Raw genomic sequence first — 26295 nt, 5'->3', positions numbered from 1 at the left:
TCCTACTGGTATTCGCGTTGGCGTCGCTGGCGGTGATGGCCGCGGGCGAGGCGCCCTCAACCAGCTACGGCGCGCCCTCCCGCCAGCTGCCAGGCCAGCCCCAGCGGCTCCAGGCGCAGCAGAAGCAGCAGCAGCAGCCACAGGCCTCCGCCCAGTCGCAGGCGCAGCCGTCATTCGCGGCCCCGCTGCCAGTCTCTGGATTCTCTGCAGCCAGCTTCCGCCCACAGTTCTTCATTCCTGCACAGGACTTCTCCCGCCTCACTGACTCCTACCAACTGCCTACGTTCACTACCTCCGCCCCCACCACCACTGAGGCTGCCACCACCACTACTGAGGCTCCTTACAACGTAAGTATATTAGGACAAGGGCAATGTAACCAAACTGCATTAAATTTTCAGCAATCCACTTTGTGTTAAATTTACATCAGATCCACATGCGAATATTATGAAAATGTTCTGTGAATTCAATTAGAGATAGCTGGAGGTAAGACGACGTTCTATTTGCGAAATACGATTGAGAACATTCAGAGAGTCAGCATTTGTGGTTGATTGTAGAACGATTCTGCTGCCTCCAACGCAGATTTCGCTCAAGGATCGCGAATAAAAGATAAGAGATAGTGGATTTGTAAACTTAAATGTCGGCGTAGAACTAGGCAGCCCATATAACGTTTCATATGACTCGTTCATGTCGAACAGGGACACCTTGAAATTTAAAATTAAAATACGTGGTTGTTGATATCACTGATTTCATCTGGTGCACATCGTTGCAGTGGCAGACCACCTCACGATAACAGTAGCAACAGTCCTGTTTTCCTATTCGGTCGAAACTGATCATAACAATTCAATAAAACATGGTGTAGACTTTTTTAATTCATACAATAATGAAATAGTCCATTTCAGTTAGTGACCTCTTTGTAACCGTTGACCACAGATGAAATATGAAACAAATGTGAAATTCAGTACATAATCGCCAAATTACCTACAGACAGTAACCTTTTGAATATGGTGCACATATTGGTCCTTCATCCTGTTACTTTACGATAACGTTGCTTCCTTTGCCCACAGTACGGCAAGGCGGAGCTGCGTGAGGCGGAGGAGAGCGGCGTGTACTACGTGCTGCAGCCAGACGGCCGCCTGCAGCGCATCGCCTACGCCCACGGTCCCGCCCCCGTCTCCGCCGCCCCCAAGCAGCAGCAGCGCGCCGCCTCCAGTGAGCTGTCTGCCCTGCAGCAGCCAGCGCTCACCCCCGGCTACCTGGCGCGCTTCCAGTACCAGGACCTGCATCCTGCCGGTGCTCCCATCTACTCTTACAAGCAACCTGAGCTTGTGCGCATCAACTAGGCTTCTTGCATGTATTGTAATTCCACAACAAGACATCGTTTTCAATATGATAACCATGTCAGACAAACCGCTTTATTACAATACTTATTTTCACATTTTCGTTCGTTGTTGACTACTGTTGTAAGATTTGCAATCTATATTAAATTTTTTTTACCAGCTGCAAAGTTTTTGTTTAATAACACACGTTATCAGTGCTTTACCCTCCAAAGAATATGGTCCTACAATGGTAACTGCAGTTGTTACATTCTGCAAATGTAACATACTGCCTGACAAATAAGGCAATGTGCAGTGTCTCCAACTGTGTAGGCCAGCCACTAGTTACCTGACTACGCAGAACAACTGAAACATCCATTTGATGCGAACATGTAAAAATATTATTTTGTAAGTAAGAACCATTTTTTCACCTTAAAGGAATTTAAAAAGTGAATAATAACAGATAATTAGTTATTCTGCTCTTGTAGAGGAAAACTGAAATTTTCAATCAGGACTGAAATTATACAGTAAGGAATAAAAAGGAGATGTAGGACGACATGGTCGGACAGGAAGAAATGGATTGGAAAGCCAACTGGTATAGCACTGTACAGCGCACAATATAACAACTCCAAAATACTTTGTTTAAAAATTTTGTAAGGCACGACACGTGGAGACACGAGAAAATTTCGGTAAGTAACAAAATAAGAGTAGATGAAATCAAACTTTGAAGTGGAAAATAGTTTCAAAAGCAGACACTGAGTCTGGCCACAGCTTAGTCATTATGAACTGTGGCCAAAAGTAGATCATTAAGTAGGTGGAAATAGTAAACTGAAATAACAAATGGTTGTTGCTAATTTTCAAGGCAGCATTCGACAAGTATTGAATAAAGGACAGGATGGGAGTACAGTAAATTGGTAGCTTTGATACATGCAGAGTATCAAGCAGGCAAAAAGCCAGGATTACTTGTAATGTGCGTATAACACATGAGATACTCATTTTGGTTGACGATAGGTGTAAATATAGAAAAGTAGCAAATGAAACAACCAAAACTGACTACATATGTCTAAAAAGTAAGAAAAGTACAAAGGGGCAATGCAGGAATATTTAGAGGAGATGTGAACTTGTATGTATGTGGATGACTATAGAAACATTGATGCAACATATATGAAAATTAAACATCGAAGAGAAGCGGAGCAGTATTGTCGATATTAAGATCTCATATGGCAAACTAGCGCTAAGCAATGCAAGGAGAGAATAAATAGGAGACCTGTATAAAGGATAAAGACACGAAAGTAATATTGTGGAAGTAAAAGAGGAAGTAGATTACAAGATGGAAGCAAAATCCTGAGTGAAAAGTTGGACAAAGTAATGGTAGAACTTAGTCGAAGCAAAAAAAGCTTATCTGCAAGTGATGCTGCGGAACGCATTACGAAATGAGATGCTAAAATGGTTGATTAGCTTTACTATTCCGTTAGCAAAATAATGTAGTGGCGAAAGTAGATAGGATACAGACTCCAGACAAAGCCAAGAAAAGAATATCTGGTAAAAGATCTTTTCAACGTGAAATATAGAACGAAGTGGTGGGGATAGTCTTCTCTGAAAGTATTTAGAATGTAGGCTTGTACAGATATGAAATGTGGGCAGTAAACAGTACAGACAAGTTACACTGAAGAACTGCATTATACCAGTCTTTGGGCTACAACTGCATATTCTTGATGAAATCATCCTTTTCAAACCTTACATTTGTTCGTAAACGAGCTTAAATTGATAATCGGCATTTCCAGCTAGTGAACACATTCACTTATGGAACCGATTCAATTTTGAATATAAGTTTTCACTCGCAAGACGTGGTCAGTAGCTACACACAAGTTGAATCCAATGACTATTCACCTACCGCCGTGTCAAATATTTGAGTATTGTAACACGTCAACGATAGACTGTTTTGTGTAAATGTCCTTTATCTGTAGACTGATAAGTGTGTGGTACCAATTTCAACTTGCAGTTTATGAGATGAGTTCACACCATAAAGAGGAGCAACATTTGGGCACGAAGTAAGCTCCCATTATAGATAAATCCGTCTGTACATTTGCAATGTTTTATAGAGCTTCTTTTAATGGTTTTAGAAATATATGTAGTAGAAGGTACATCTCAAAAATCAGAAAACAAAGTATATATCTAATCGAAAAACATGTTCAGATACCCACAACGGTATACTAGAATATGGATGACGGACAAACTAAAACTAAATCCTTGATATGTTCCTTCTCGTACTACATCTAGTCATGATTGAATTATAGTTAGTAAGATAATAAAAATAAATTTAGGTTAACATGTATGATGGAGTTGTTAAAATAACGATATTTTGATAAATTGTTGAAACACATGATTGCAACGCTAAATGCCCATTATTATTCAGCGGAATACCGCCCTTGATCAGTCGTACAAAAAACCACTGGCCGAGAAGGTAACTGGTGATTTAATATGGCGTCTTGAATATGAATCTAAGGTTAGGAAGGATGAAGATGCACAACAGTACTCGTTGAAAAAGATAATATATTTACATATGTCGGTTAGGAACCGGTTCAACCGAATGTCCAACGAATCAAGAGAAATAGGCGTTGAGAGAATTAAACCACATACAGTAATAGGAAACAATTGAAGACAATTTTAAATCTCTTATTACGTTATTGAAGAGTATAGATATCCATGATTATGACGGTATATTAAACAGGATTGAAAGGATCTGCGTACTATATATCAATTCCGTACTCATTCGCCTACGCGTGTGTCGTTTAAGCGTAATAAATTTCCCGACGGATAGAAATACAATGCTCGATACCCTCTGCCTTGTAGTTCACATCGGGATACAGAGTACGTCTGTATATGTGTAATTTCTATTCAGTATATTGCCTTCCGTTTTTGCTGGAAAGAACCTAGTCGAGAATGGTACTGTGGGTGACGTGGTCAGTCGATTATTGTCAGGAGAGAACACCGTTGAGCGTTTGGATGCTGCATGTAGCGGTATAGAGGCCAACTAATTCGTTAGGCAACGTGGTGCGCTATGCAGGTGGTGCCTCGTATGGAAAGCTACAACTTGGCTGTCAAGAGGAAGCTGTTTGATGTGGCCAGTTTGCATACTGAGGAAGTTGTTTGATGTTTTAGAGTGCATGTCATGTGCGAGTAGGAAGTATGGAAGAGGAACGCTGCGCTGTAATGAACTTCTTGAAAAAATCGCATAGCTTTTGCCTTTAAAACCATCAGCGAATTTCTTACTGTATCGTATGTCCGTTAAAAACAGTACAGAGACAGAATAGGTAATCTGAGAGTATTCTCAGTAGCAGTACGTCACAGGTAGTGGGGGTATGGAAGACTAATCGGATTCTCTAGAATTCCTAGTACGGTTTCTACAGGAACTGGATGAGGACTTCAACTACCTGGAGTGAAGCTGGTTAGCTTTATTGAACTTAGAGATAGAGCAGTCCTATTACCTCTGTCCAGTTCTTTTTGTGCTCTTCTCGGAGGTTCTTACATCTGTCAAAAGAAAACAATGATTATACGTGTTTCGGAAGCATAGTCTCCATGAGAATCAGAGAATGTAGGCATAGATGTCTTATTGGAGGAAGCTACTTTCAGTCATCCGATTTATAATAGTGAATTGACGGACTGCAATTTACTAAACTGATCGCCAAATCAGTACTTAAAAGCATAATGCAGTCCGCGCTGAACTACCTTCTCGCTTTAGTGCATAGAAGAAATATATGTATCTCCGCAGAGATTATCTTTGCCACATTATCACTCGAAATGTGGAAAGCAGGGCGGAAAGTGCACTGAGAAATGTTGCAACAAATGTAAGTTTCCTATCCTGAACTGTAGTACCACTACATTATTCCCCTCTTTGGAAAGACTCGATCCTCGTGTCGACCCTAGCTCTTAAATTTTTTGGTCGGCACCCAAGGCATATTTCCTTACTATTGGAAAACTTAAATATGGTCTAGTGTCCCTTAAAACCATAACCTGAAACTAAACGTAAAAATTCCTTACTGGACGTCCACTGCTCAATTAACCACTTAACTACTCAACTCACGCCCTCGGTATCAAATCCACTGGGACTTGGACTACCCTTGGTTTCCTATTGTAATTAGCTCTCCGCCTGATCAGAAACAAAACAACACATAGCAAAGTTAAGGCTGCGATGACAAATGGTTCTAATGGCTCTGAACACAATGGGAGTTAACTTCCGAGGTCATCAGTCCCCTAGAACTTAGAACAACTTAAACCTAACAAACCTAAGGAAATCACACACATCAGTGACCAGGCTGGATTCAAACCTGCGACGGTAGCGTTCGCACGTTTCCAGATTGTAGGGTGTAGAACTGCTCGGCCACCCCGGCCGGCACTGCGAGGACACTTGGCACAGAGGTGCTTTAAGTGATCGTTGTTTGTCATAGCCTTTCCCTATACTGAGCGACATGATGCACAAGCTGTTCGGCTGATATGCACCCCTCTTGCTCTAAAATGAATTAGTTTACGGATATCAACAGACCTGGCTCTAGGGTTTGATTTAACAAGGTCATATTCTGACTTGGCAAAAACTCTAGAGTGGGTTTTGATCAGTACAGCTGTGGCTGCGTAACATTCAATTGCGTGACTACTAAAATGATCGCTGGCAAGTGGAAGGTTGGTCCAATTATGTTACACTTAGCTCCATTGATTAAAATTCCGCTCCCCTCGAGCTGTATGCGTTTCTCTCCTGCAAATACTCCCGCTCAAAACTACTTGCTACTATTACCAAATTCTCGTAGGTGGATAAAATCCAATGCTTCCCGAAACGTTGCAAGCTCAATTTTGAATGCACGTTGTCCCTTGGGCAGTCTATTCCTTTTCCCCTGGCTAAAAATAACTGCACCCTGCATGAGTCCCATATTTGTAGCTTCACAGGTTTTCCTCCGCCATTTACTATTTTAGTTCTAAACTTAACAGTGGTTGGGTGACTACTTTTATCCTTAAATTTACATTGTACGCACTGGTGCAATAAACACGTCATTCCTGACCCGACACTGTCGATAACTAAAAATTTAAACAAGAAATCGTACGACTCTGACATCGTTCAGCACATATTTATTACGACTTTGCCACAAAATTTACTCTGGCGCATTTATTTCTCCAGAACTGCGTTTGATTTCTCCTCCATCAACACTCCACATACGTCAGAAGCTACACTTCCCGTTTCAGTGACCTGAGGACAGGAATAAGCAACACCCTTACTCCCTCTTCAAAAAGACTGCTGCCCTTGCGGGCTCACAATACTCGAAAACACATATAAAATACAGTGCCAAATTAGTCAATGCAAACCGAGTTATACATGACAAAAAACAACAAAAACTACAAATGCTCTACTACATTCCGGGTCGCAAAGCATACGGTAGTTCATGCTGTACTCTATCTTCCTGGTTTTCTCTGTGCTTAACACCTCTCTTCACTCTGTGACATGCCTGGAATCACATCAGGGCAACCCTCTAATGACCGTAACTACCCAATGTGTACTAAAGTTGTTCTAGTTGGCAGCTGCAGCTTAGCATTAACGGGAGATGCGGTTTCAACAATTTTTTATGGCCCTTAATATCTTCGTTTTCCCTTTTTGTGTATAGGGCTGGACAGTATTACCCATTGTTCCACTCTACACTGCGGTATACTTCCTTTCCGCTTTACTGCGTCTTCCTGCCTTTCCGCAGCCTTTGTATTCACTTTTGTACCCGTTTTCAAACATCCCGAATTGTCCTAGCGAACTGACGTACACATTCACCGGTCCTTCCTTTCCAAACTTTCACTAAATCAAACGATGACGGAATTTTTCGTTCGTATAAAGACAAACCTGTATTTGTATGGACTTTGGCATTGTATGCGCATACAATATGCTGCAAATACTCGTCCCAATGATGGTGATGAGAATCCACATACAAACTCAGCAGCTTCCCAATTGTTCTGTGTACCCGTTCTGTCCTTCAGTTTGCCTGTGGATGCAACGCGCTCGTCCCCAACTTCTTTATGTTCAACAATTTACACATTTCCTTTATTAAATCCGACATGAAGGTGGTCCCTGGGTCAGTATACCAAACTTCAAAATCCAGCTGTTTACTAACGCTTGCGCGACAATTGCAGCCCGTTGATTTGGCATAGCTACCATCTGCACGTACCTCGAAAGATTGTCTATTATTGTGAGAACGAATCTGCTCCCCTTTGCTGTTCACCTAAAAGTCCTAAGACTCCGATCCCCAGCTCAGAGAATGGACATGTTGCTTCCGGTAATCGTTGTAGCTGTATGCGTTTCTGACTCAAACCTGATCTCTACGCACATGGTATACAATTCTTGACATATTGATCCACGTCTACTTTACTACCTCTCCTGAAATACCTCTCCACCACTCTCCTATGGTTCAAATGGCTCTCAGCACCATGGGACTTAACATCAGAGGTCATCAGACCCCTAGAACTTAGAACTACTTAAACCTAACTAACCTAAGGAGATCACACACATCCATGCCCGACGCAGGATTCGAACATGCGACCGTAGCGGTCGCGCGGCTCTAGACTGAAACGCCTAGAACCGCTCGACCACATCGGCAGGCCACTCTCCTATTCGTCGCTCTACACCCTCCATGACCAGATAACAGTGATCATGTGCTTCCTTTAAGACCTCATCCCTCAACTTCGCTGGTTCTACTACCCTTGTCCCTAACTTAGTTTGCCTGCACAGAAGACCGTCGTACATATTAAATTGTGGCTGTGTCCGATACAATTTACAATCGTTGTTCGCGTTCTTTAACTCTTGCCATACTGCTAGGTCATAACCTACGACTTCTACTTTTGCCACCTTCCTATTTATTGCATCTGCATTACCGTGCTACTTCCCAGGCTTGTGCACCACATCATAGTCGAATTCAATAATCCTCACAGCCCATCTAGCGAATCTGTCATTATCAGAAATATACTCCCACATAAATTTTACACTCCTGGAAGTAGAAAAAAGAACACATTGACACCGGTGTGTCAGACCCACCATACTTGCTCCGGACACTGCGAGAGGGCTGTACAAGCAATGATCACACGCACGGCACAGCGGATACACCAGGAACCGCGGTGTTGGCCGTCGAATGGCGCTAGCTGCGCAGCATTTGTGCACCGCCGCCGTCAGTGTCAGCCAGTTTGCCGTGGCATACGGAGCTCCATCGCAGTCTTTAACACTGGTAGCATGCCGCGACAGCGTGGACATGAACCGTATGTGCAGCTGACGGACTTTGAGCGAGGGCGTATAGTGAGCATGCGGGAGGCCGGGTGGACGTACCGCCGAATTGCTCAACACCTGGGGCGTGAGGTCTCCACAGTACATCGATGTTGTCGCCAGTGGTCGGCGGAAGGTGCACGTACCCGTCGACCTGGGACCGGACCGCAGCGACGCACGGATGCACGCCAAGACCGTAGGATCCTACCCAGTGCGCAGGGGTCCGCACCGCCACTTCCCAGCAAATTAGGGACACTGTTGCTCCTGGGGTATCGGCGAGGACCAATCGCAACCGTCTCCATGAAGCTGGGCCGTCTTCCGCTCACGCCCCAACATCGTGCAGCCCGCCTCCAGTGGTGTCGCGACAGGCGTGAATGGAGGGATGAATGGAGACGTGTCGTCTTCAGCGATGAGAGTCGCTTCTGCCTTGGTGCCAACGGCATCATGGTGTGGGGAGCGATCTCCTACACTGGCCGTACACCACTGGTGATCGTCGAGGGGACACTGAATAGTGCACGGTACATCCAAACCGTCATCGAACCCATCGTTCTACCATTCCTAGACCGGCAAGGGAACTTGCTGTTCCAACAGGACAATGCACGTCTGCATGTATCTCGTGCCACCCAACGTGCTCTAGAAGGTGTAAGTCAGCTACCCTGGCCAGCAAGATCTCCGGATCTGTCCCCCATTGAGCATGTTTGGGACTGGATGAAGCGTCGTCTCACGCGGTCTGCACGTCCAGCACGAACGCTGGTCCAACTGAGGCGCCAGGTGGAAATGGCATGGCAAGCCGTTCCAGAGGACTACATCCAGCATCTCTACGATCGTCTCCATGGGCGAATAGCAGCCTGCATTGATGCGAAAGGTGGATATACACTGTACTAGTGCCGACATTGTGCATGCTCTGTTGCCTGTGTCTATGTTCCTGTGGTTCTGTCATTGTGATCATGTGATGTATCTGACCCCAGGAATGTGTCAATGAAGTTTCCCCTTCCTGGGACAATGAATTCACGGTGTTCTTATTTTAATTTCCAGGAGTGTATTTAAAATATGTGATTCCATAGATTACGCCAAGCATCTCCGTTTCAGTTGTTGAGTAATTCGTCTCTGCTGCATTCAACTGCCTAGACGCATGGACTACAGGATGTTCTTTCCCATCAGTTTTGATGAATCGCATGGCTAATATAAACTCTTTTTCAAAACCTGGAAACATAAGAAACGGACTTGATGTTACCAGTTCTTTCAGTTTGTCAAACGCTTTCTGACACTCTTCTGTCCACTCACATTTCACACCATTCCGTAACAATCCTAACGGCTGTACTGAATCTGCAAAACCCCTCACGGACTTCGATAGAAATTGCAAATTCCAAAGAGTGACTGCACTTCCTTAACTATTTTCGGTTCGCGAAAGTCCCTTGCAGCCTTTACCAACCCCGGATCTGTTTTCACTCCGTCCTTACTGATAATATCACCCAATATTTCACTTTTTGTTATGATAAAGCCCGCATCTCGTGGTCGTGCGGTAGCGTTCTCGCTTCCCACGCCCGGGTTCCCGGGTTCGATTCCCGGCGGGGTCAGGGATTTTCTCTGACTCGTGATGGCTGGGTGTTGTGTTCTGTCCTTAGGTTAGTTAGGTTTAAGTAGTTCTAAGTTCTAGGGGACTGATGACCATTGATGTTAAGTCCCATAGTGCTCAGAGCCATTTTTTGTTATGATAAATGACACTTATTCAGACTCAACGGCAAATTAGCGGCTCTTAACTTCATAAAGTCTTCCCTTAACCGTTGTCTATGTTGCTCCATACTACTTGAAAACACTATAATGTCATTCAAATAGACCAGACATTGCCGTGGTTTCAAACTCCTCAAGGCACGGTCTAGCAACCTCAGAAACGTTGCCAGAGCCTTTTCAAATCTATTGGCATTCTAATATACTGGTAATCGCCTCCTGGTGTGGAGAAGGCAGTATTTGGATGATCCTCTGGAGCCACCTCCAACGATGATAACCACTTGTCAAATCCATCGTAGAAAAGTACATGCTCCGTCCTAAGTGACCGAGTGTCTCCGATATGTTTGGAATAGGGTATGCGTCCGTTACTGTCTTATTGTTGAGGTATCGGTAGTCACAACCGAACCTGTATTTCTTAGTTCTATCCATAGACTTTTTGAGGCACAACAACAATGCCCGCTCCCCAGCAACTATTACTATGCTCTATAATACCATCCGAAACTGCTTATAATGAAACCCTCCACAGTCTGCTGCGTTTGCCTCGGTGTTCTGTATGGTTTACGGTAAGCAGGTGCTTCATTCCTTGTTGGTATCCTATGTTGAACTAATGGAGTTTCTGGTAATGGCCTTTGTGAATAAAACAAATCCTTAAATTCCCACAATAAATCTTCCATATGCTATCTTTCTTCTCCTTTCAAATGCTTAATTTCGTCACGCAATGCAGTTCTATTGGCAGTTAGTGGTTGATCGCTTCGCCTACCTCTCGACCATCAGTCTTCGTCATCTGGCACATTCATATTTGCTACTAAAATTTCTTTCCTCAAATTCGCGTCTACAGCGCTAAAATTATCCACGTTCACGGGAACTAGTCTCCTGTCGATTTCTCCTGTTTCACGAAACAATCCAGTGGACCCCAAACTTCATTGTCCGGCAATTGTTCCATAACATATACTGTACCCACAGGTAGAATATTGACTCCACATTTACCCAAAGCGACTTCGCGGTGCCACTAGACACACACTCATGCGAGTTTAGCCTTAATTCTAATGAACGCGGTTCAGCTGGTTTGTTGAAAGGCCCTCGCGACAGCTCTGCATTGACAACAGTTTCCCCTAGCTGAAATAACATTCCATCAAGTTCCATAGTTCGTTGTCCAAGGTCAATTTTGGCATGTTGTTGATGCAAGAAATTCACTCTTAGGATCATGTCGTAGCCCTCTTTTACCCATGGTACTACCTCCATGTATGCATCAAATCGGACTTCCTCTATTCGAAAGTTAAATCTCACTGACCCTATAGGCGTCAACCCCGGATACCCCATTCCACGCAACTTATAACGTGGTGGGTCTAGATTCCTTCGTCCCATTATATTCCCGATAGCCACTGACACTTGCACCCTTGTGTGCAACTAAATCTTAAACTTCTTAGTTCCTATTGATCCTACCACTGAAAATTCCACCTCTATATACGTATTCGTAGCACTGAAATTAAATGGGAGCTCCCTTTGGTGGGTGTTGGACCCCCTCGGCTGTTTAACGCTTGTCCACCTCTCCTATCTCCAATTCTCCATCCTCCACGCTGCTGATTTCCACCCCTTCCTCTATTTCTTGGTGACTGTGTACATTGCCTCTGCACATGTCCCGTATGACCACACTTAAAAACACTTCACACCTTCTGTAAACACTGTTTGCCTCTTGCATACCCCTGTTGCAACGTCTGTGTCCTCTCACTGAAAGGCCTGCTGAATGGGCGAATACAAATCATTCAGATTCCCTTCACTCACTTTTGCCATATATGCTTAACCTATCCCTAAAGTACTAACTGCTATTATATTGTTGTACTGTTGCAAAAACGCCTCCTTCAACTGTTTAAACTGTCCTACCTTCCGTAAGGCCTCAGAACACCTTACATGTGTCTTCGCTTCAGCCATTAATCTAACCTTGGCTACTTGTAACAACTGTTCATCAGACCAACGTCCGCGGCTCGTGGTCTTGCGGTAGTGTTCTCGCTTTCAGCGCGCGGGGTCAGGGATTTTCGCTGCTTCGAGATGACTGGGTGTAGTTTGTCTTTCAACATCATTCCATCGTCATTCACTCGCAAGTCGCTGTAGTGGCGTTAAAGTACTTGTAGAGCGGCGACCGTACCCCTCCTCGTGGGGTCTGCCGGCCTCCAATGCCATACGCTCTTATGTCTTTTATCAGACCAACCATTCAACAAAGCTGCAATGTCCAAGTCCTCCACAAACGAACACACATCCTCAGATACCTTGCCAGATAACGGAATAATCTAACTCGTGGCACCTGAATCAATCTCCTGTACCCTAGGCAACAACGACATATCAGATGCGGTTTCCCATTCACTTTTAGATGTTAATTCACTTCTCAACTGTATACTGTCCGCTGTCTAATTTGCCATCTTTTCCATCAAAATCTGCACCACTTCTGGTTCCGACACACCCTGCCTCCTTGACTCTCCCATTGTGTTGCTTTCACTCCCAGTTAGCCCTGAAACAAAACATTTAAGTACAAAGATAACCCAACTCTACATACCTCAGTATCATCGCACTCAGTAACATCATACCCAAGTGAATACAAAAATAAGCCTTACTGTCCCAAATACACTGATACATATTCTGACAAAAAAAAATTAATAATACGCCTATGCAAAACATCTACGATGTGATCCTGAAAAGGCCATACTCACAACACAAAAAGGAATGAAAACATCCAATTCCCAAAAGAAAACTTTCAAAACTCACCACATCTTGTGACCATAATGTAGGTGAGGGGCTCGAACGCTGTACTGTACAGATGATGTCTGCTTTTCTGACACCAAATGTAGTGGTGACTTCTGCCACCGAATGTATCAGGATGACCGAATGTAGTGCGAAGAGGAAGAAGCCACTGTATTAAGAGATGTTCAAGCTTTCCAAGTGATTTATTTGTTTCCACTACAGTGCCCCATTCACCTCGGTCCACGTTTCAGGGTCCTGCAATGCTGAGGCCACTGCCCCAGCGACCCAGTGCAACGCGCTGCTGTATGTTGGCCTTGTAGGGCCGCATCGTCAAGCCTGCACCGGCAGCCAACTCTGCTGTCTTCTTCCCTTTTTACTCAACGCCGTTTCGCTGGGAGCTGCCAAGTGGTCCACCGTGTCCTTCCTCACTGGCATAGCTAAGATCATAGTAACCACAAGTGCCCGTGATCCGGCGTACGAATCTGGGGCCCTCGCCTCGGGGTGCCTACAGCATGCTTTGGGAGCCAAGACGACTGCCTGTTGTAATGAGCCAAAGAGTGGCTGTGGATGGCTGGATGCCTATGGACCCCGTGTCGATCTTAGAGGGTCGAACCAGCGACCGACTGTGGACTGGAACGCTTTCACCCATCTGCTGCTGCGTATAGTTGGTGGTGTGACACTCCCTGCCATCCAGGAGCGCTGCCACACTTGAATTCCTCTCGTTAGAAAACAGCACTTTTTTATGCTTGGCTGTGTGCCCCTGTTTTGTAACATGGTGCTCCGAGTCAGGTACTCACAACATCTAAGTTGCTCCAGTGGGCCCCTTCTGTCTGTAACTTCTGCCATGCAAACCGCTGCGTTTATGCTTTTCAGTGGTTCGACGGCCCTGTGGCCTCTATTCTATTTTGCACTCGCTGGTCAGACTAATTTACTGTCAACAGGCCCGCGTCTGGATGAAACTTGTGCATTCATAAATGTTGCACCAAATCTAACTTTCCTATCTTTAACTGTGGTGCAGCTACAGCATGTTAAATTCGCACCTATAATTTTATACAGTGCTATTTGTATTGGGAGTGCACAAAAGAATAGCTTGTTAGCTTGACTTGTCCTGCTGATGTGCACCATCGTTGTAATCCACGTATATTAAATTTAGAAATATAGTTCAGCATACAGACCCATCACCTAAGAATTAAGGATTATAACAAGTAAAAATGATTGGAAATTAGTATACAAAATCCTTTGGGATTGCTGATGTAGAGGTGGCGTCAGATGTACTGATTAAAACAAAAACAGTGAAATTGTGATTAAATAATATAGCGTGAGCAGAACAGCGTCAGGGAAACCAATTTGGATGTTGAAGTTCCAACATTTGACACATTACTGGAAGTAGTTTTCCTGAGTATGGGTGTCCCCATAGGCAGTTGGTAACTCACACTCTCCCCCTCCCCCCCACACATACATTTTTAAGTATATCCACAACCCGACTAGCAAAAAAAACAAATTTATAGACTACAAGATGCAGTTCTCCCTAGTCAACAATTATCTATTTCTCTATAATACTCTCTGGTGGCAGTTCTTTATAGACATTTCATTTACAAGTGCACTCCCACCTTTCAGTATTTGAGGCATTGTTATGGAAATGTCTCGCACAAGAGTACATGTATTATATTTGGGTAACAAATGTATGCACAGAGATAAATATCCATGAATTCCTTTAATTCATAACTTTTAAGTAAATAATTTTTTAAAAACATTTTCACTCGTGGCCTTTCCTTTACTGTTTGAGGAACAAAACATACGATTCATTCTACTTAACACTTGTATTCTTGTACTCACACGGCATAACATTACAGAGTTCTACTTTTATATGTACGCTAATAGTAATAGTCTTCCGCCTTATTTTGAACTCATTTTTCACTTAACATCAACGTACCTAACCTCTTTGGTCCGTGTAGCATGTGGGACACTGTCAAGGATCTGTCAATAGCCCGGTATTATATTTGCTGGCAGCCCTATGTATTTCCAAATTGTTTTAGGTTCTCAGTATAACCGAGATAACACTCCATCTGTCACGTACATGTTCACTACTCTTGCGGATCAGGAAATAGTTTACAATATTATTGACCATCTAGGGGGCATTTAGGTCGAATATCAGGATAAGTCCTTGGAAAGTAACGAGTTTCAATTCTGTGTCTAGTGATCTTGTTGCTTTCAGGACGCGAAACCCTGCTATGCCTTCCTTCATTCTTCCCACACTTTCAAGTTATGACTGACATTGTCCTGAATGAATCTGACATGATTTTCTGTATCATTCACAACAACAATATCCAAAATTTTTTAATATCACTTTTGTAATGAGTGTTACCTCCCCACCTTGATACGTATTTGTCAGAGGAAATCATCAATGACAGATATCCTCATGAAGCATGTTTTAGTAACACGCTTTACTAATGATGTAAAGTCAACATTTGTAAAAGAAAAAAGATCATTTTTTGTATGATGTACGTTTTTCACTATTTTTTTCCTTCCTATTTTTCTCCTTTATCTAATTCTAAGATAACTTGAGTTATACTTGTCTTGACATTCGTTAGGCCGCTATCACCAAGGCCATAGCCACAGTTTCTGTGCCTAAGTACTAGAAGAGATTTGAAAATTTTCCTTCTGCATCCTTACTAATTCCTGGACGAGTACCCTGACAAATTTATTATATGGCCTCTTCTTAGAATCAGTTACAGCTCCAGTGATGTGATGCGACATACCATTCTTTGCATGCCGCCAAGAATGATCATCGTTATTTGCAGCAGTACTCGGTAACCGTTTTGCGGTTACTTCTGCGTGCAAAGTTGGTTTTCGAGACTAATTGACATATTTCGCTCCTATTGTTCATGTAACAGTTCTTTAAGAGTTTCGACCGAGATAGTCTAAATTTCTTGATAATTCCTATGTCGGGGCCAGAAGTTACCCCCTTAAGTGAATCGAAATAGGTCTGCAACAACATTTCAGATATGTGATGACGGCAATTGAGATATAACAGGTAATGACTGAATAGTTCTTCCAGATTTGTACAACCGCCATTTTGTCGACCTGTACTTCTTGCAGTGGTATCATAGAAAAGTTCCTGAATTTAGTCAGCTATAGCCCACTTCCCTACTCCCTGATAGACAGCCATCGTTTAACACCTCCAGACGGTGTTGGGATTTCTCTGACTCCCTGTGAAAAGTTCGTAATACTGCCAGCCTATCTACTTTTTTGAGCGCTGGTACCATCCCAGTACCTTGGCAACTGTTAAGAGTCATCTTGATATGAACTTTTGCATTGAGAAGATGTTCGGTATACAACCAGGCTTTCTGTTTCAGCTCGAATGTTTCTACAGTGTTTATTGATATATGAATCCCATTAGTGACGTCTATAAAAAAAACACCTGGTACGGACTGCATGCGTCGCATTGAATACTGCTGACGGGTCCAATATCAGATTCAGAGGGATAGGACATTTATTAACTTTATTTACTGACGAGGCCACATTCACGAACAACGGAAATGTTAATTTGCATAACATGCATTCTTGGGCAACTGAAAATCCATGTTGGCTGCTGCAAGTTGCACACCAAAAAAGTTGTCGGTGAATGGATGGAGTGGGATTCTGGAGGACAGAACTATAGGCTCCATTTCATAGATGGAAATCTTAATGGCCGGCCGATGTGGCCGAGCGGTTCTAGGCGCTTTAGTCCGGAGCCGCTCTGCTGCTGTCATGCCCTTAAGTTACTTAGGTTTAAGTAGTTATAAGTCTACGGGACTGATGACCTCAGATGTTAAGTCCCATAGTGCTTAGAGCCATTTAAACCATTCTTTTCAAAATCTTAATGGTAGAAAGTACACCACATTCCTGCATGAAACATTAGCTCTCTTATTGGAAGAAATGTATTTAGCAACAAGGAACAGAACGTGGTAGCAACACGATGGGTGTCCGTCAAATTTTTTAGCTGACGGCTAGAAATAAACTGCAGAGATAATTCCCAAATCATTGGATTAGACGTGGTGGAGATGTGTCGTGGCCGGCTCGTTCGTCAGACCTGACACCTTTGGATTTTTTTCTTGTGGGGATTCGTAAAGGACGTTTTTCATAAAGACGTTCCAACTACACCTGAAGATATGCGAGAGAGAATTATCAGAGCATATGCTTCGATAAGTGCTGATTGATGAGAAGTACCACTCAATCCATAATAAAAAGTTTGCAGCACTGCATTGATATCAATGGTCTTCACATCGAACACGTTCTGTAAATGGACGTTCATGCCACCTTTGCAACCTTCACTGACCTTCAAAGACTTTACTGTTAAACATCATTGTATTCGTCTCGGTAACGGCTATCAGAAAATAAGTACCAAACAATAGCATCCCATTTAGAAAGATACAAAATTGACCTTCATATCTTTCAAGCGACACCACCTAGCAACAAAAAATCATCATATTAAGGACCCCGTTGTCCCATTCAATTTTTGTCTCACAAACTTTTCAGCTCCTATCATATTTTCGCAGTTATTTTTGGTGGCAATAGTTAGTGACTCACGCTGTATACTTGGATTAAAGTCTTAAACAAGGTTATTAAAAATAAGTATTTCCAACACAAAAATTTTATTAAATAATGATGATGAGAAAACATAATAAAATCCTCACAAATAGAATTCGAAATTTCATGGACGAGGAGGGTCATCTTGTAGTTATCTGATAAATAAAATTTTTCACTTGTCGTTTTTATTGATAGGAACAAAATAGGAGGGTTGGAGTTGAAAGGTAAAAAAAAAGGTTTTTTCATATCTTTGTCTTCATTGAAAAATACTATGCCACCAAAGAGTACTAATCAACGAATCTTTGATGCATTAGGATTTACCCCACCTAATGATTTTTCAGTTGCCTCCAGTAGCAACACATTTCAAAAACCTTTCTACATACCTTGTGTGGTTTCTCAATCTAATTCATATCCAGAAAAAGCAAAAATCGAATCAAATAACTTAAGAAATGAATTCGTAACATTTACTTCTACATCCGATTTGAACAAATTTCTCTTTCTCAAGAACTATTTTCCAGCTTCTGATAGTCTGCATTTTATGTCGTTTCTAATTCGGCCCTCTGAATTTTACTTCCTGCATAATTTCATCACCATAATTTACTTTGCTGCTTAAATGACAAACCTCATTTACTACTTTCAGTGCCCCATTTACTAATCTAATTCCACCGGCATCACCTGACTTAATTCGGCAACAGTCTTTAGCACTTGTATTACATTTATGGATAACTATTTTTCAAAATAGTATTCATTTCGTGTAACTGATCTTTCTAGCCTTTTGCAGTCTCTTGCAGAATTACAACGTCCTCAACAACTGCAAAAACTTAGTTTCCTCTTACCAAATTTTAATTTACTTTCCTAGTTTGATCTTAGGTTCCTTAAATTCTATCTCAGCGTCCTGAATAGATATAATTGACTGGTTACAACCTTGTCACACTCACTTATCAGTTATTGCTTCCACTTCATAATCTAGAAATCGTATAACTGCAGTCCCGATTCTGTACAAGTTGTAGATAAATTTCCGCTCCCTTCTTATTACCTATTCTCTGTACCATTTCAAAGAGTCCATTCCAATCAATACTGTCGAAAGCTCTCTCTAAGTCCCCAAATATTGCGAGCGTGTGGTTGGCTTCATTTAACCTGTCATCCAAGATAAGTCATTGTGCCAGCATTGCCTTCGGTGTTTCTACACTTCTCCCGTACTATTACTCAACTTCCCATGGGTAGTTCCCTATCAATTTTAAGATAGTCTTTCATGAACTCTGGTTAGTATTTTCCGACTAAGATTTACAAAACTAATAATTCCGATTATATTCAGACATGACAACACCATTTCTTTTGTGTACCTAGACTGCAGTACGCTAATATGCGAAGAACCAGTGAATGAACTATTACAGTAATTAAGACACTTGATTCGCTTTCGGGGATGGGCCATCCTTATCCAGATATTAACTGATTTCCGTGAATAGTCATGTTGGGAGGTTGAACTCAAATATTTCTTGTGATGAGTTTATAAAATAAATTTTGTCTAATTTTATTTGTCTAGATCGTGAGTTTATGGAATGCTGTTATTACGACTCAGTGCTTAATTGTACGACATGGGACATGTTGCATTGTGTAACGATATTTTACCATCTGAAGATGTTTTCGGCCATAATCGAAGCAAGTGATGTAATTTTATAAAGTCGTGATCTAGACAAATACTGTTTACATTCGAGCTTAAGATCGTTTTTCCACGTTCTTTTTTTTCTGATTGATTTGAAGCAGCCAGCCACGATTTTCGCTCTTGTGAAAATTCTTTCATCTCAGAGTAGTCCTGTCCTCGCTATTTGCTGGATGTATCCTAAAATGTGTTGTCCTCTACACTTTATACCCTCTTCAGATCCCTGATGTCTTAACAGATGTCTTATCATCCTATCCCTTCTTCTTGTCAGTGTTGTCCATATATTCCTTTCTTCATGGATCCTGTGCAGAACCTCCTCACCCCTTTATTAGCAAGTTCAGCTACGTGATAGGTGCGATAGGCAATAATGTCTCTATCAACAAAACTTTCAAGTCCACCAACACAAGGTACACCACTACCACCACGTACAACAGCTACTGTGACCCAACCATTACCGTGTGAAAATGTATCATTAATGTCAATACTAAAATTAAGTCTGCAACCACAGAAAACACAAGGTCCGTCGACAAGTGCAGTAGCAGCAAAACTCTTGATTGGTATGCGGTTCTTCTTGTCTCCAGCTGTTGTGGCGAATTCGATGTTCTCGATGGTTTTATAAACTGTCTGTTTAGAACGACGACGAATTCTCCTGTAAGGCATCGTGGCGGCGTTCAATGCAGTTGCCTGTGCAGCAGCAGCAGCGCGAATGAGCCTCTGCGCGGCTCTCGCTCGCTTATATAATGTATGCGGTTGCGGGACTTTGAATATTTTCACAGTGTCAGCGGAGCGTCCACCTAATTTTCAGCAGTCTTCTGTAGCACAAAATCTCAAATGGTTTTACTCTGTCAGTGCTAGTCTGCATTTTATGTCCCCCTTGGTCCGCACGTCATGGGTTATTTTGCTGCCTAGTTGGCAGATCTCCTTAAGTGTCTACTTCCTGGTCTCCAAAAAATGGTTCAAATGGCTCTGAGCACTATGGGACACAACTGCTGTGGTCATAAGTCCCCTAGAACTTAGAACTACTTAAACCTAACTAACGTAAGGACAGCACACACATCCATGCCCGAGGCAGGATTCGAACCTGAGACCGTAGTGGTCGTGCGGCTCCAGACTGTAGCGCCTTTAACCGCTCGGCCACTCCGGCCGGCCCTGGTCTCCAGTTCGGATGCTAAGTTTCTGCTGCTTTTCGTTAGTATAGCCTTCCTTCGATTTACTCTCAGTCCGTATTTTGTACTCATTTGTATTTAATTCCATACGGCATATACCGTAATTCATTATCACTTTCACTGAGAATAGCAATATCAACAGCGAATCTTGTAATTCATATCCTTTGACTACGAATTTTAATCTCACTCTTAATACTTTCATTTATTTCCGTTATTGCTTCTTCGATGCACAGATTGTACAGTAGGACGAAAGACTATATCCGTGCTTACACCCTTTTCAGCACGAACGCTTTCTGACAGTGATGAGCCTTATAAAAGAAGTATTGGTACCAGTACCAATGTAGACGCCTGCCGTGCTAACAATTAGTGAGGTGCAATCAACAGTATTGATGTGCAGCACGGCGAAAAGAGAGAGCTTGAGGTAACGAGGTGGGTGGGGCATCGCGGCCGTGACCCGTGGTCGCGCAATCACCGCTGACGGACGCGAATGGGGAGCTCACCTGCAACGTCATGTTGGCAGAGCCGCCAAGCAGCTCAGCTCCGTATAAAAGCCACCCCGATCTGCTATCCGGCACCACATTCGTCCACTCCAGCAGACGCGACAGGTGCATCGAGCAGCCATGCAGGTGAGTGGTCTGCCTCGGAGATTATCGTTTCCCACCACTGGAGTTGTCTTGTTTGGGTCTATGCCTCTCTGTAATGGCCTCCTCGTTGACAGGATTACTCTTAATCTCTTCTTTGCTATGAATGTCATTTGTCGTTGCGACCCTTTGGTCAAATGCGTGAACGGTGTGACAAGAAGGCACCCTAGAACCTACAGAACGGAACTTGTCCGAATTTTCATAGCCAAACGAAGAGTGGGAAATGGACAAATAAGGTATGAAATCGACGAGCTCGAGGCTTGAAAAGAATATCTTTAACAGTGTAATTAAGAAATATTTGGTTAGTAATTTGAGGTAAAACTATAGTATTTCACGAACCGTTGGTTTCGTTGGTTTTAGCTAGGTAAATGTCGTGACGAATAGGTGAACTCTTCGAAGGATAGTTATTTTGCACACAATAGTTCCATCGGACTCATATTTCAGTTTCAAAAAGGAATTCTTCGGATTAGATACTAAATTCAGTAGATTGTGCATTGTAGAAAACATGGTTCGTGAAAAAATTCTTTTTAGAGTAACCTACCAATTGTTTTGCGAAATATTTTGTCTGAAAGTGATAAAATACGCTAGTGAAACATTGGATGTGCCTTTGAACTTAAAATACTCAATCGCCGTATTATTCGATGAACGTGGGTTCGAGAATCATTCAAAGGAGAGTCAAACGTTTCTCTAATTTATTTTATTTCTTTCCTTTAGGTAAATCATTGCACTGATCATTTCATGGTTCTTAATTTTCAGTTTTTAGTAATTACTTCTGTACAAAAACTTTTTTATGAGTTTTAAACCCTATGTAAAGTACCATCTTAGCTGCTGTTCAAAATGTGCTTAAATGTTTATCAACTATCACGTTGATCGACGTCATAAGGCACTTAAGAAGTTCTCTGGCACATGTCAAAACCGTTTCAGTAGCTACATGCGACATCTAACTTCATCGAATAACAATTGTCTGCGGCTGTATGATGTCACAAATGACACATTAGAGCAGGATATGAAAAATAAACAGCTAAAAAGCTACAGAGATCCTCCTTTACGCACTCACTTCAAAATATCAACGGTTCCATCAATGGAACGTGTGGAATGTTCATAATGTTACTTTAGAAATTAGTCTGCAGAGGGGTAAGTTGAAAATCGGTGTGACTTACATGACTCTTCATCTCTGACTAGCTTACAGTTTTGATAGAGACCTACAACATAATGAACGCTGTCTTTGGCTATTCAGTTGTCGTGATAGGAAACAGTGCTTCGTAGTGACCGCATGTATATTTACCAAATTCCATCTCTCAATGGGCTAGGAGGAGTAGGTAAAGCGAAGCTGTTTTCATGGTCGACTATTTTCGTAAGGGTGTTACAATAAACTGTTAAAGTGTAGGACCAGTCAGTTACTGTTTTTGAAAGCAACAACACTGAACGAAGCGAGGTTTGTGATTTTTCCGGAGTCACTTGAGACGATTCTCGGCATAGCCTTTAGGCAAAGTGTCACGTCTTACACTCTTAAAAAAAATAAAAATGAAATTACTCACCACGGAGTAATTGCCCGAATGAGAGGGAAAACAAATGAACAAATGATTACAATTTCCGAAAAAAATTTGTGGATTTCTTGAAGAGAAAGAGCTTGCTTCGAATTCACCAAGTCAACAACGCGTTCGTTCTCTTCTGGCCTCTATGCAAGCAGTTTTTCGGCTTGGCATTGACTGAGTTGTTGGGTGTCCTCCCGAGGAATATCGTGCCCGTTCTGTCGAACTGGAGCGTAAGATCGTCAAAACCCCGAGGTAACTGGAAATCTTTGTCCATAATGCTTCTGAAGTGGGGAGGTATCTGGTGACCATGGTGGTCATGATAAAGTTTAGCATGAACGAAGACAAGCAGTAGAAACTCTCGCTGTGTTCGGGTTTGCATTACCTTGCCGAAATGCATCCCCAGGTTGGCTTGCCAAGAAGTTTTATGAAACGGGGCATTGAAAATCGTCGACGTACCACTGAGGGTTCCGAGGATGACAACCAAAGGAGTCCTCCTACGGAAACAAATGACACGGCAGATCATCACGCATGGTTGTCGGGACGTATGGTGGGTGAGAGGCTGGTATCCTACCGCTGACTGGGAGGCCTTCAGACACGTCTTCGTCCTGAAATGTCACTTACTGGAGCAGAACTGTCTTCAGTAATGAGTCCCGATTCGAGTTTAGAATCGATAACCATCTGGTTTCTTGACATTTAGCATTCTTTCACCTCTATTCGACAAAAGCTGTCTTCTGGAATTGAACATTCTCACACTCACAGTTTTGTTTCATCATTATACACAGATGCATCATTGCATACAGATAAGTAATTTCCTTGTACGAGAACATTCACAAACCGCGCTCAAGAAAACATAAAAACTTTGCAAAAGAATCAATACGTCAGTAATAATTAAACAAGACTAATTAAATGTGTAAGTAACATAAAACATCTTTTCATGACAACTATGATACGACTGAAGACTTTCAATCAACAATAATCACAACTATTAACATAGATTAATTGTGGCCAACAACCTAATCTGTGCTAACCATTCTCTCATGGTGGGGGGGGGGGGGGTTATCTGTAATTGTTCCAAAACACTGAATGATGTTTTCATAGAGGCATATTTGAATAATTTCAATTACTTTCAAAATGTCTGTCAATACGAAAAAATTAGTAATTCACATTCGACCTGGATAATCGCTTGCAGAAATTGGTTTCCAATTACTAATCAAGATAACGCACTCTTTATGAAAACTAGTATTAGGCACTGTACGGTTTTAAACTAATCTGTGTCATGGGCACTCAAATGAAACTGAAACAGGAGCGAAAAACAAAGTGTCCTCTCCATTGTTTGAAAAGTAATCACCGTAACTGTTAAAAATTTTGTCCCTCTGTGAGACAACAGAGTCAGTGTCTACACGAAAAAAAGCATACACTTGCATACGGAAACAGGACTGTTCCTGGGCATGCACCACTACGTCCTAATCAAATCACCAGCCAAGCTTGTCTTTCTCCATGGCTTCGAAAGTAAGTGGCACAGGGGAAGGAGGGGGCATATGGACTCCATGGAAATTGTGTTATGCTTCCTGGCGTAGTCGAAACAACCTTGGCAATATGTGGACGAGCCCACAGAAGTTTTCATTTGACTGCCCCTTATACAAAAGCCCTAGTTGGTCACTACCAGTTCACCATCGCCTTTTGCAGGTCCTACTGGTATTCACGTTGGCGTCGCTGGCGGTGATGGCCGCGGGCGAAGCGCCCTCCACCAGCTACGGCGCGCCCTCCCGCCAGCTGTCAGGCCAGCCTCAGCGGCTCCAGGCGCAGCAGAAGCAGCAGCAACAGCAGCCGCCACAGGCTTCCGCCCAGTCGCAGGCGCAACCATCATTCGCGGCCCCGCAGCCAGTCTCTGGATTTTCGGCAGCCAGCTTCCGCCCACAGTTCTTCATTCCTGCACAGGACTTCTCCCGCCTCACTGACTCCTACCAACTGCCTACGTTCACTACCTCCGCCCCCACCACCACTGAGGCTGCCACCACCACTACTGAGGCTCCTTACAACGTAAGTATATTATGACGGGGGCAATGTAACCAAACTACATTAAATTTTCAGATGTCCACTTTGAGTTAAATTTACATCAGATCCACATGCGAGTGTTATGAAGTGTTCCGTGAATTGAATTAGAGATCGCTGGAGGTAAGACGAAGTTCTATTTGCGAAATACGATTGAGAACATTCAGAGAGTCAGCACTTGTGGTTGATTGTAGGACGATTCTGCTGCCTCCAACGCAGATTTCGCTCAAGGATCGCGAATACTAGATAAGAGAAAGTGGGTTTGTAAACTTAAATGTCGGCGTAGAACTTGGCAGCCTATATAACGTTTCATATGACTCGTTCATGTCGAACAGGGACACCTTGAAATTTAAAATTAAAATACGTGGTTGTTGATATCACTGGTTTCAGCTGGTGCACATCCTTACAGTGGCAGACCACCTCACGATAACAGTAGCAACAGTCCTGTTTCCCTATTCGGTCGAAACTGATCATAACAATTCAATAAAACATGGTGTAGACTTTTTTTATTCATACAATAATGAAATAGTCCATTTCAGTTAGTGACCTCTTTGTAACCGTTGACCACAGATGAAATATGAAACAAATGTGAAATTCAGTACATAATCGCCAAATTACCTACAGACAGTAACCTTTTGAATATGGTGCACATATTGGTCCTTCATCCTGTTACTTTACGATAACGTTGCTTCCTTTGCCCACAGTACGGCAAGGCGGAGCTGCGTGAGGCGGAGGAGAGCGGCGTGTACTATGTGCTGCAGCCAGACGGCCGCCTGCAGCGCATCGCCTACGCCCACGGTCCCGCCCCCGTCTCCGCCGCCCCCAAGCAGCAGCAGCGCGCCGCCTCCAGTGAGCTGTCTGCCCTGCAGCAGCCAGCAGTAGCACCCGGCTACCTGGCGCGCTTCCAGTACCAGGACCTGCATCCTGCCGGTGCTCCCATCTACTCTTACAAGCAACCTGAGCTCGTGCGCATCAACTAGGCTTCTCGCATGTATTGTAGTTCCACAACAAGACATCGTTTTCAATATGATAACCATGTCAGACAAATCGCTTTATTACAGTACTTCTTTTCACATTTTCATTCGTTGTTGACTACTGTTGTAAGATCTGCAATTTATATTAAATGTTTTTTTACCAGCTGCAAAGTTTTTGTTTAATAAGCTATGTTATCACTGCCTTACCTTCCATGGATTGTCGTCCTGTAACGGTAACTACAGTTGTTACATACTGCAATTGAAACACACTACCTGTCAAATAAGGCACCCTGCAGTGTCTCCAACTGTGTAGACAAACCATTAGTTACCTGACAATGTAGAACAACTCATACATATCTTTGATGGTAACATGTAAAAATATATTTTTCTATGTAATAACTATTTTCTGACGATCAAGGAATTTAAAGAATGTGTAATGACAGAGAAGCAGTTCTACGTCTACATCTACATCCAAGTTCCGCAAGCCACCTTACGGTGTGTGGCGGAGGTTACCTTGAGTACCTCTATCGGTTCTCCCTTCTATTCCAGTCTCGTATTGTTCGTGGAAAGAAGGATTGTCGATATGCGTCTGTGTGGGCTATTCTGTTCATGAAGAGGAAAACTGTAATTTTATCTGGGACTGAA

General features: G+C 42.8%; 1 protein-coding gene across 1 annotated transcript; it reads left to right on the top strand.

The window, feature by feature from the left end:
* On the top strand, positions 1-25807 carry LOC126183314 (uncharacterized). Its single transcript, XM_049925168.1, has 2 exons — positions 1-347; positions 25381-25807. The coding sequence occupies exons 1-2, from the start codon at positions 36-38 to the stop codon at positions 25654-25656; spliced, it is 588 nt and encodes a 195-aa protein (XP_049781125.1). The 5' UTR covers positions 1-35; the 3' UTR covers positions 25657-25807.
* Positions 25808-26295: the final 488 nt, after the last annotated feature.

Source organism: Schistocerca cancellata, chromosome 1 (genome assembly GCF_023864275.1).
Source record: "Schistocerca cancellata isolate TAMUIC-IGC-003103 chromosome 1, iqSchCanc2.1, whole genome shotgun sequence".
Lineage (NCBI taxonomy): Eukaryota > Metazoa > Arthropoda > Insecta > Orthoptera > Acrididae > Schistocerca > Schistocerca cancellata.
Note: the sequence above shows the minus strand (reverse complement) of the source record. Positions and strands in the feature narration are given on the sequence as shown.